The sequence below is a fragment of the Oryza glaberrima genome, chromosome 2 (genome assembly GCF_000147395.1).
Source record: "Oryza glaberrima chromosome 2, OglaRS2, whole genome shotgun sequence".
Lineage (NCBI taxonomy): Eukaryota > Viridiplantae > Streptophyta > Magnoliopsida > Poales > Poaceae > Oryza > Oryza glaberrima.
Genome location: NC_068327.1, coordinates 12,695,665 through 12,706,593, shown reverse-complemented (window position 1 = coordinate 12,706,593; position 10,929 = coordinate 12,695,665). Strand labels below are relative to the sequence as shown.

The 10,929-nt window shown below is 43.4% G+C and overlaps 1 protein-coding gene across 1 annotated transcript; it reads right to left on the bottom strand.

The window, feature by feature from the left end:
• Nucleotides 1-8,669: 8,669 nt before the first annotated feature.
• LOC127761227 (uncharacterized) lies at nt 8,670-9,939 on the bottom strand. The gene is made up of 2 exons (XM_052285488.1): nt 9,224-9,939; nt 8,670-9,125 (listed from the first exon to the last, which is right to left on the bottom strand). Exons 1-2 carry the CDS (start codon nt 9,477-9,479, stop codon nt 8,923-8,925), a joined length of 459 nt encoding a protein of 152 aa, XP_052141448.1. The 5' UTR covers nt 9,480-9,939; the 3' UTR covers nt 8,670-8,922.
• Nucleotides 9,940-10,929: the final 990 nt, after the last annotated feature.

Sequence of the window (10,929 nt, the reverse complement as noted above, 5' to 3'; positions counted from 1 at the left end):
GCTTTAGGCATTCGTGCATGTCCTCGTTGCCATATTAGCTGAGCACGCCTACACGCTGCACGTTGTTGCCATGCTGGGTGGAGAAGGAGGAGGGCGGAGAGAGTGTGCGGGCGCCAGAGTTATATGTGCGCAAGACAGCGTCCAACTCGGGCACGGATCTGTTTTGCTCGTGCCTTGCCACCGGTGACCAACTTAGCTGCGGATCCTTCGCCCTCGCTCGCGCACCGGTGAATCCGCTAGCTCCCACGGTCACAATCGAGCTTGACTGTGCCCACCTGTGCCCGATCGTCCCCCGTCGCTCTATGGCGGTAGTTTTGGCTTAGATCTGGAGGAGAGAAAGACATGGAAGAGATTGAGGGAAGAGAGAAGACGGGGCAATTTGGTAACAACACTAATGGGGTAAGTAGTGGAATATCTCCTATTGCCATAGATTTATAATGTCATTATTCCAATTAGATGAATTGTAATGGTTTCAAAATATGTGATTTTATAATAGCATGGATCCAGTTAACCCTATTTGATTTTATGTTATATGAAATTGGAACCCATCCTCGTACCAGTGAAGTACAAGGACGATCTCAAACTTGTACGGTGTGTCATCTAGGCCTTAAATGCTCAAAATACATTTTTCAGGTCTTTGAACTTGTTTTGGGTATTATACCGGTCCAAAACAGGATCCAACCCACTCCGTACACTGTCATGGCATGCCACGGTGGCACCTACGTGTTAGTAGGACTCATATGTTAATCACATATATAAAAAATTAAGTTAAAAAACATTTTTTGCTCTACCCTAAAAGTTAAAAGAAAAATAAAATCCTCTTTACATTTCTCCTCTACACCTTATCTTTTAAAAATGTATATATATATATATATCCTTTCATTTTATGTTTTCTCCTGTACACCCAAGAGAAAAGATGTTTTCAAATTTTATTTTTTTTTCTATGTGGCTGACACGTGGGTCACACTCACACGTAGGCAGCACTGTGGCATGCCACGTCCCCGCATGGAGTGGGTTGGAGGCTGTTTGGACACGTATAACACTCTAAGACAAGTTTTTCAGAGGCCCAAAAATGTATTTTGAGAGTTCAAGGATTTAGACGACGCACCCGGACCACCGTATAATTTGCTCTTCTCGCCCATCCCTACCTTGCGCATCATACTTGAGCTGGCTAGGCCCAAGGTACGGTATGCTAACGTCACACGTCCTTGTGTCATCCCCAGTGAAGCTGTCTACACCATGTCATGTTTCCATCTCATCTTCAAGACAAGCTTCACACCACCTCTTTCAATTCCCAGTGTAATCCGTCATCTTCTTCATCAATTTCCATGTTCAATGCCAAAAGTTTGTCGACGTTGTTTCTCCTAAAAAATTTTCACCGCCCCTGTTCCTCTTCGGTTGCACACCTCCCATATTAATCATGCGCCTCTCTACATTTTCACGCCTAGCGAGATGTATTCGCCTTTCCACTTCCTCAAAATTCGCCTGTGTATCATCACCCGGACCACCCACCATGTGTGCGCTCAACATTGCTAAGAGGTCGATGCTGATGTTAGTAAGTACCAGTGCCACCTTGGCCATTTTCTTCTCCTATATCAACCGGTGCCTTTGCTTCCTAGCTAGCGCCAATCCTAGTGGTCGGTTGCGTCTGATTAATCTAATTGGTGCCTCTGCGTACAATACCAATCCCAGTCATATGATGTTTGATCCTATACATCATCACCACCTCAACTCAACTCAGTGCCGTGTAAACTACCGTGTCACCCCTAGACATTGACGTGGGCCATGTGGTATACCCCGTTGGAAAATCCATGATCCTAGGCCCATCACTTTGGTCCAGGGTGGTTCCTCCCACTAATGGGTGGACCACACCTATTAGTTCCATTCAAAAGTAATTCTCATAATTCAAAAATCATAGAGAGTATTCCTAAATTCCTTTTCTATTTCGAATTTTCTTTGAATTTAATCTTGTGATGCCCATATCTTCTTACATACAACCTATGGGTAAAAGAAGTAGTTCTTGATTAGCTAAACCCTAGTGACTAATAACCTTGAGGTCTTAGGTTACTCGAGCACCAACTGCATAATGTAAGAGAAATAATAAATTCATATCATGCTATATTTTCATGCTTGCAAAATGTCCATTATGAAATAGCACTAAACAAATCCTTTGGTCCCCTTTTCAAATGGAGGATTGATATAGGACATTTTGAGGATTCTAGTCATGCACAGAAAATACCTTTAAAAGCCTCTGAAACAAATGACTCAATCATATCCTTTTCTTTGAAATTCCTATCAAACGGATAATCCCATGGTGGTTTTGGAGGAAAATAACGAAGAGGCCTTTCCAATCCTTTGCCTCTCACAACCCAATCCATGTTCATGTTTTTATCACATTCATTCATGTGTGAGTTTCCAGCATTTCAAAGGGGGCGTTAGTATGTGCAAGCTGAATTTATGACCTATTGTGAGGTCATTAGGTGCCATACCACATAAGAATTTTATCCCAGGATTAATAGAATGGTAGGTATCATTATTAAAATCGCTCGTATTAATGATACCTACCATTCTATTAATAATGATAGATTATTAATAGAATCTATTGAGTAACAACAATTTAAGTTAGTATAATATTGTGAAAGATAGATTACACAACGAAACAATTCATATTCATCATATAAGAATAAGTGTTATAGGTTGATGATATTGCTGACACCCTTACTCCCTTCTAATCTCTTTTTAAAAATATTGCCGGCATGAAATTTATAGACAACCTATAACTTAGGGTAATTATGATAATAATAGGATGTCAAACTTTGATCCTGAAAATCAAAGTTTGTTTTTCTGCTTATGAAGTGCACGCAATGATTGATGGAAAATAATTGTATTGAGGACCATAAGAAAGGAGTATTTGCATGCTTACAAACTCTCAAGTACCCCTAATTAGTAATCCATATGAAATGGAGCAGTGCACTATAGATAATTAATAAGGTTTAGTGATGATTATATACTCACTCTATCTACTTTAACATTCGATCAAGTGCGAGAATGTTAGACTCTTCCCCGTAAAAAAAAAGAGGAGAATGTTAGACCCTATAGTGTGATCGATGGATATGTTAGCCATTAGTTTTTATGGTAGCATCAGTAATTAACATACTCCCTCCTTTCATAATGGCTGACATCTAGGACAAAATTTGGTATTTTTTTTAAATTCTGACTATTAATTTTATATTTGAATAAGTTTATAGTTTATCATATTATGACAGCAATTTTTAAGGCAAATGTACATGTGTCATTTTTTTTAAGCTAAGTATTTCAGAAATTATTGATTTTCGGAGTTTCAAATTTTTGATTGATCCTTGTCTTAAATATCAAATATTTCTGATTGGAGAGAGTAATTAGGCTACTAGGTCAAAAACATCAATATTTATGATCGGAGAGAGTAATTAAGCTACTATAAGAGCTTATTTGTGAATATTCCTTGGATTATTAGAGGGACTAGATCTATATCTTTTATGTAATTATAACCACTAAGAAAATAAAATTCAACATACAAGCACAACAATTATTAATAGAAGCTAAACCTTGACATGTAAACATGCTACACCAAGACACTAATCACATAAAACTCACCATACAAGCATATCAATCATTAGTATACTCTAAAGCTTAACATGCAAGCATACCTGATAACAATCCGGTCCAGGTGGGTTTGGCCGAGGCCCAATAACTTAAGGTTGCCCAGACCCCAACAGTTCATAGGCACACCCACTCAGGGAAAAGCCCAATCTCCCTAAAAGACTAGTCCAATAGGGGAAGGGTGGCTCTCCCTTTTAAGGTGGCTTCCTCCTCCCAAGCTAAGCAAAGTGGGATTATTCAAAGGCTCACACGGTCGCCGCCCGACTTTGGCGTCTTTGCCAACGGATAATAGTGGAGGATGTCCTCATCAATACCGTATCATTTACTCCCTTTATCCCATTCTATGTGCAACCATATTTTTCTGTACACAACTTTGACTGTCCGTCTTATTTGAAAAAAAATTGAAAAGTACTATTCATATTTTATCATCTCATAACAATAAAAACAATAATTATAAAAAAAATTCAAATAAGACGGACGATCAAAGTTGGGCACGGAAACTTATGGTTGCACTTAAAATAGGATGGAGGGAGTACAATTTATTGCATTTTTAAACCTAGCATAGTATGACAAATCATTATTTCTTCTCACATCGTAATATTCATAATATTTTAACCCAAATCCGTTCATCATTTCTATAACATCTAACCCAAATATATTCATCCATATATTCTGGAGCAAAACACAATAGTGTTATCTAGCTTAAATGGGTTTGGTCCTAGATCACTAAATGTCTTATAAGACTCGCCTTTTAGTTCGTTTTTTTTCCTAACACCGCCGGAAAAACACGTACCACCTCCTTCATGGTCTTCCAAAACCAACCAATGGGAGCGCATGGCTAGTTTATGGGAGTGCGCTGGTTTCAAATTCCACATTAATTGATTATCACATAATCTTAATGCTAGAAATAAGGTTATATGATCTTACTTGTGATTGAAATTAACCAGGGACTACCTATACATTTGTTGATAAATTTTCTCCTATAAAATTGACAGATGTAATTATAATACAATCGTAGTGTAATTACACTGTAACTTGTATTTAATTACACTGTAACTTGTATGTAACTACAGTGTAACTTGTATGCAAGTTTCACGTAATTTTGAATCGTTAGATCTACTACAAGATTTGTTCTAGTAAGGAAGAAAAAAAATCACAGCACACACATATGTGAAAGGATTTGTTCCCACGACCTCCATTTTACCGAAACAACATGTTACGGAGAGATTTTTGAAAGTTACATACAAGTTACATGTAAGTTATAGTGTAATCACACTATGATTATACTATAATTACATATATCAAATTTTTGAAAGAAAAATTATTGACAAATATATAGCAAAATTGAATTGACAATACTTAGCAGCCACCAAAACAGCCCAGCGCAATTCCTACGAACAAGCCCACCTAATCCAATTTCTACAGGCAAGCCCATCTCATCCCTATGTTCCCTTACAAGGAAAATAAAGTCCATTTCTACTCCTTCATGTAGGTTCAATCTAATTTGTACCCTAAAGTACAAAACGGGATATAATGGTTCCTCTGGTTGTTAAAACTAGTGTAAAATGACTCCCTCGACAATATTAACAATGGTTTTCCCTGATATGTGATATGGTATCCACGTGTTGCATTGACTTGCATCTAAGTGGCATTACAATCATTAAAAAAATGGTTAATTAATTTGATCCATGCCATGTTAAATATATCATTTTAGATAAATATCATTATAATTCGTTTATTCACAGCTATGCCATTAAAATTTTATAAAATTAAAACCGTATTACTGCCATCACGTTTTTCTTTCATCTTCTTCCTCCTCCATATTCTTCCTTTATCTCATCCCATGTTCAATCTTCACTGTCGTTGTCCATCTAACCATGGCCGCCGCGAGCTTCGGTGGCGCCGGCGTCGGGGTGCTCGGTGTGCACGCGGCGCCGCGCAAGATCGGGGCGCTCGGCGTGCACAAGACTGCACTGTTGTCCCCATCTCTTGCTGCCTCTTCGGCAGCCTGCATGGCCTGATGCCAATATAGCGCACCAATGTCGGGCTGGTGCTGTTCATCGTCGCCATGACCGCCACCGCGCTCACTGAGATGAGGCGGCTCCGCGTGGTGGGCGTCAACGACGGTGAGGAAGAAACCAAGCAGGAAGGAACCAAACAAAAGTCTAGGACCAAGCAAAGAAAAATATGTGATTTCTATTGGTCGCTTACCACGGATTCGATCGTGGAAGCCATGAGCATGGTCTCCAATCTCTTCAGGCAAAAATAGTAGGGGAAATATCTGCTTGCCGAGCCTGTCTACTTCTCATGGATGCAACTGGGGGTGGATGGATGAATGCGTAGGGATCCGGTGGGCTGAGGGGATTGGATCCAAACATACAGTGTGAGAGAAGAGAGAAGTGAAAGGAAGAAGGGGATGAGGAAGATAAATCTAGCAAGTGGGTCCCTCGTGGAGATGATGAAGAAGATGGAAAACATGATGGCAGCAGCATGGTTTTAATTTTGTAAAATTTTAGTAGCACAGCTACAAATAGATGAATTGTAATGACATTTATCTGAAATAGCATATTTACAATGGCATGAATCGAATTAACCCTTAAAAAAATATATGTGGGATCCACATGGTAGTGATCATTTCTTTTTCCTCTATTCTTCCCTCTCTCTCCTCCCTCCCTTATCTCTCTTTACCTCTTCCCAATCTCTCACTGTGGTCAAGAGCCTTGAGGTGGCGACCAGCGAGACGAATGGGCGTCCGGACGACGAAAAGAGGAGCTGGAGATGATGGTAGGAGCCATGAACGTCGTGCTCCTTCGCGCAACATCGCCAGCACGGCGGTGAGTAGGCCCCTTCCTTGACCACGACGTGTGCGAGGGTGTTGCAGCCCTCCTTCCCCTCGTTCGAGCTCGCCGCCATGGTGGGGATAGCGCGGCTGCACGGAGGTGGCCAATTAGTCAAGGGAACTTCGCGTTCATGGACACCGACAAGGGGAACTATAGCGTGTACCACGAGCGGTTTGGGGAGCACGGCGAAGCGGAGCGGTCAGGCGCCATCCCCTTGTCGAGTCGTGCGTGTCGCTAATGCTTGAGCAGTCGACGCCAACCCCATCCAAGCCAACAACCTCGTCATCGATCTGTATCCATCGGGCTCACGAGGATCTAAGCGCAATCATCACCTCACCGCGCATGGTAAGTGCTGAGCCTAGGAAAAGAGGCCTTGGACGAGGAGAAGATAGACGATGCCTGGTGGTGGAGGTGAAGGACAGCAAGCTGGCACACCTTAACATGACAGCACGCTAATGTTCAAGCTAGCCCAGCTCAAGCTATGACCTATGGTTTCTTTCTGCATCCGCCAAGAGAAAGAGAGAGGGGACCGCCTCCGGAGGAAAAAGATGAGACAAGCGGAGAGAGGAAAGTCTATTACACCTTGGCCTGATGCCTATTTTTTAAATTTCTTTTATGATTGGGCTGTTAATTACGTGGACAACACATCAGCAAAATCCATTGTCAGTACTGCTAAGAAAGTCATTTTACATTATTTTAGTAGTTAGAGGAGTCGATATACTAGGCTTTACGGTTGAGAAGTATAAATCAAATTTGATCTATCAAGTTAAATTGGACTATTTTTCTCCATTACATATTTTCCGAAGCTTGCTATGCTAGCCTCTAATTATGTGTCTTGATATTTTTCTCACACATATGTTACAACTGATACTCTCTTTCTCTCTATATATATAGTTATATACACCACAATTGTACATTCATCTACTTAACTTAAAAAAAGTGCATGTCACAACTCCTTTATCCAGTAGCAACACGGGTACCATCTCAGTTACATAATTAAGAGTAAATTGCACTAGCGGTCCTTAAACTTGTAGGCAGGTTTCATCTAGGCCCACAAACTTGCAAAGTGTGTATCGAGATCCCTAAACTCAGTTTATTGTATCATCCCGGTCTAAAGTTCTATTTGACCATGGTCTTGCCTACGTGGCATACCATGTAGACGACGACATAGCACATTATCATTATTATTATTTTCTCCCTCCTTCCTCTTTCATTTCTCTCTTCTTCGGCCTCTTCCTCCGACAGCAACGACGCTTGGCGATGACGGTGGTCGGCGTGGGGGAGCTTGAAGTGGCTCTAGCGGAGGAAGAAGATAAAAGAAGAGGACGAAAAAGAAAAGGGGGAAAAGGAAAAAAAACACCATGTCATCGACACACCACGTAGGTAAGACCGCGGTCAAACGAGACTTTAGACAGGGATGATACAATAAACCAAGTTTAGGAGACACCAAGTTTAGGAGACTCGATACGCACTGCACTTTGTAAATTCGTGTACCTAAGTGAAACGTCATGACAAATTTAAGAACCGCTGATGCATTTTACTTTATAATTAACAACTGAATCCATATATCAATGTACGAGGCAAATTAGTAAAATGTCATAATGTTGTATATCGACACTATCAAGAATTTCACGCGAATATAGAATATATAAATTCTAGGTTACATTCGAAGCATGAAAGTATCGTGCAAGCTAGCTACTCGATAAATAAAATGATAACTGCCGACGAAATAGCATGATTTCTCACTTTGTGATACGCACTTTGGAGTGTACTTTTTGTCCTGTGCTGCATGTCTGGATCCCAAGCACCAAAAGACCTTTGGGGCCAAGCAAAGGGCAGATCAGAAATCACGCACGTATGTCCACTGGAACCTGGATGCTGCCAGCGGTGTGCATATCATGTCCACACAGCGCCCGTACAGCATCCATCCAGCTGCCGATGCTCGTTCATCGTGTATCACGTCGCAATCCCGCGCGCGCCGGGCGTCACCGCCACCGATGAGGCGATGATGCTCGACCCGCTGGAACACAACATCAACTCGTCTACTTCATCCCCGGCTCCGACTAAAAATTGAACTCGACATCTAAATTCTCTGGTGAACTGAACACGTCACAAGCAACTGTCACATTATTAGAGAGGAAATCACTAGAATATACAACGAATTAAGCAAACGACAAGCACAAGCAAAAATATCATCGGGACACGGTGATTTTATTCATAATTTTGATGCTGACATGTAGATAGGAGTTTGCAACAGGACGAGAAAATGCGACTAGATTGACAAAACTGAACGAAATAACCAAGCAACTGACACTGACGACTGAAAAAGAAGCATCGTCGAATTATTACGCGCAACCCGACCAGCTGTAGTGATGAACTCGGGGACAACGATTCCGGCAGGAGGAGATCAGCTCGATCCGGATTACGGAGGCATCGGTGGCTCTCACACCTTGAAGCTGAAGCTGAGGAGGAACTTGTTCAGGCCGCCCTTCCAGCCGCCGCCGCCCCGTTTCTTGCAGGGATTGCAGGTCGCGACATTCGCCAGCTCAGGCCGGCCGCCCTTGGCCATGGTGTCGCGCGCCGCCTTCTGCCAGAGCAGGAAGCTCCTGCAGCCGTTGAAGTAGATCTTCTCGTCGGCGCTGAGCGCTGCACACCACGGCGAGAAACAGATAAGCGAGGTTCTAACACAGAACAAACTAATAAACTGCTCGGATTGAACCGATCTGGAGTCGGGGGTGGCGTACCGTCGGATCCGCCGTTGGCGGTGTAAAGCAGGAAGCCGGCGGCGTCGGCGCCGAGCAGAGGCATGCGGCCCTCGCGGGCGTAGCAGCGGAGCGCAGCCCGGATGAGGCCGGCGACCGTCTCCCCCTCGTCGATCAGGAACCGCAGCGGCCCGGCGCTGCCGAGCACGGTCACCGTCACCAGCATGCGCGCTCGGCCGCCGGACCCGGCCGGCGCCACCTTTCCGCGGGCGGACTCCGCCTTGCCCAGCTTCATCATCGTTGGCGGTAGAGCAACGGCCAAATCGGAACAAATCCAACTAAAATCAAAGAATTGCCTAACTTTCTTTTTTTCTCTCTGTTTTCTCGCAAGAAGAGGAAGAACTCACGACCAAAAAAAAAAAAAGAATCAGGCGGGAGAGTCGAGTCGAATCGAATCGACGAAATCCTGCGCCCGTTGCGCGCTCGTCGCCGGCGACGAGGCGTTCACGGGTCGAGGCCGATGCAGCGGTGGTGCCAGCCCTGCATGCAGCAACCGAAGCTGCGGAAGGAGGCCCTCTCCGGCTGCGGCGGGGAGGCGGGGGAGGTCGTGCGGGCTCCCACCATTCACAAGGGCGTGCTCGTCTTCGCGCGGAAAGATTCGGTGATGGTCTGCGCTTCTGCGGCGGCCGGGTGGGGAGGAGAACGGCGCGGCGGCGCGGTTAGCTAGGTTGGTTGGGGGCTCAAGGGACGCGTGGCCGACTATATAAAAGCACAGGAAAGCGAAGCTGGGGATGAGGAGGAGTCCAGCTCGGCGGCCGCGTGGTGGGAAGGCGATCTGAGCCGTTGGTTGTTGGTGATGGACGGCTGATGCACGGTCTACGGTGTCGACGCGGTCGGTGGTTCGGTATGAGGCAGGTTTTTCCCGGTCGCGTTACTGCTCGCTAGGGTTTTCGATCGCTTCGTCGTTGGACGGACCTCACCTGCCGTCTGCGTGACTGCGTCTGCTAATACTCTGCTTCAGTTGGATCGTAAACGGCTTTTCTGGATCTTGTTTGCTTGGGAGGTACGAAGAAAGTACACGCCTTGGCAACGTGCGTGATTGTCTCGCTTGTAGGGCCAGCTACAAAGGATTTGTATGCCACGACTCGACGATACTAGGGCTGTGTTCGGCAGCTGAAGAAAGTGAGTGATTTTGTTTCGATTTTCGCGCGTACTTTTCTTAAGTTACTAAACGGTATATTTTTTACAAAAATTTTCTATAGAAAAGTTGCTTTAAAAATCCATATTAATCTATTTTTTAAATTTAAAATAGTTAATACTCAATTAATCATGCGCTAATGGCTCACCTCGTTTTTCATACCTTACCAATCTTCTCAATCTCCTCCTCCTCAAACTCACCCTACTACCTTACTACCCAAGATAACCCCCATCCAATGCTCAGCATTAATATCGTCTGATAAATCTAGTGGTGATGAGCTATTATGATAAAAAGGATCGGATATGGTTAAATATTAGCTCTATCATATTTATTTTTATAATTTATTCTTGAAATCAGAATGGGAATTCTGGATATGAAAACAGAATCGAATACAGACGTGACACGAATACAAATCGAAACGAATAAGGTGACGAATATTAATTGGAACATAAAAACCCCTCAAACTAAGCATCACAAATCAACTAAGAAATATAACGGTGGCGCTAATATGCGCAATGCGCACGGAATATTAGTTCGAGCTCCGCACAAC

What these genes read in the sequence shown, in the direction of transcription:
- LOC127761227 (XM_052285488.1), bottom strand. Translation starts at nt 9,479, where the DNA reads ATGATGAAGCTGGGCAAGGCGGAGTCCGCCCGCGGAAAGGTGGCGCCG. An exon ending in CGCCAACGGCGGATCCGACG is followed by an intron (nt 9,126 to 9,223) that starts GTACGCCACCCC and finishes CGTGGTGTGCAG; the next exon opens with CGCTCAGCGCCGACGAGAAG.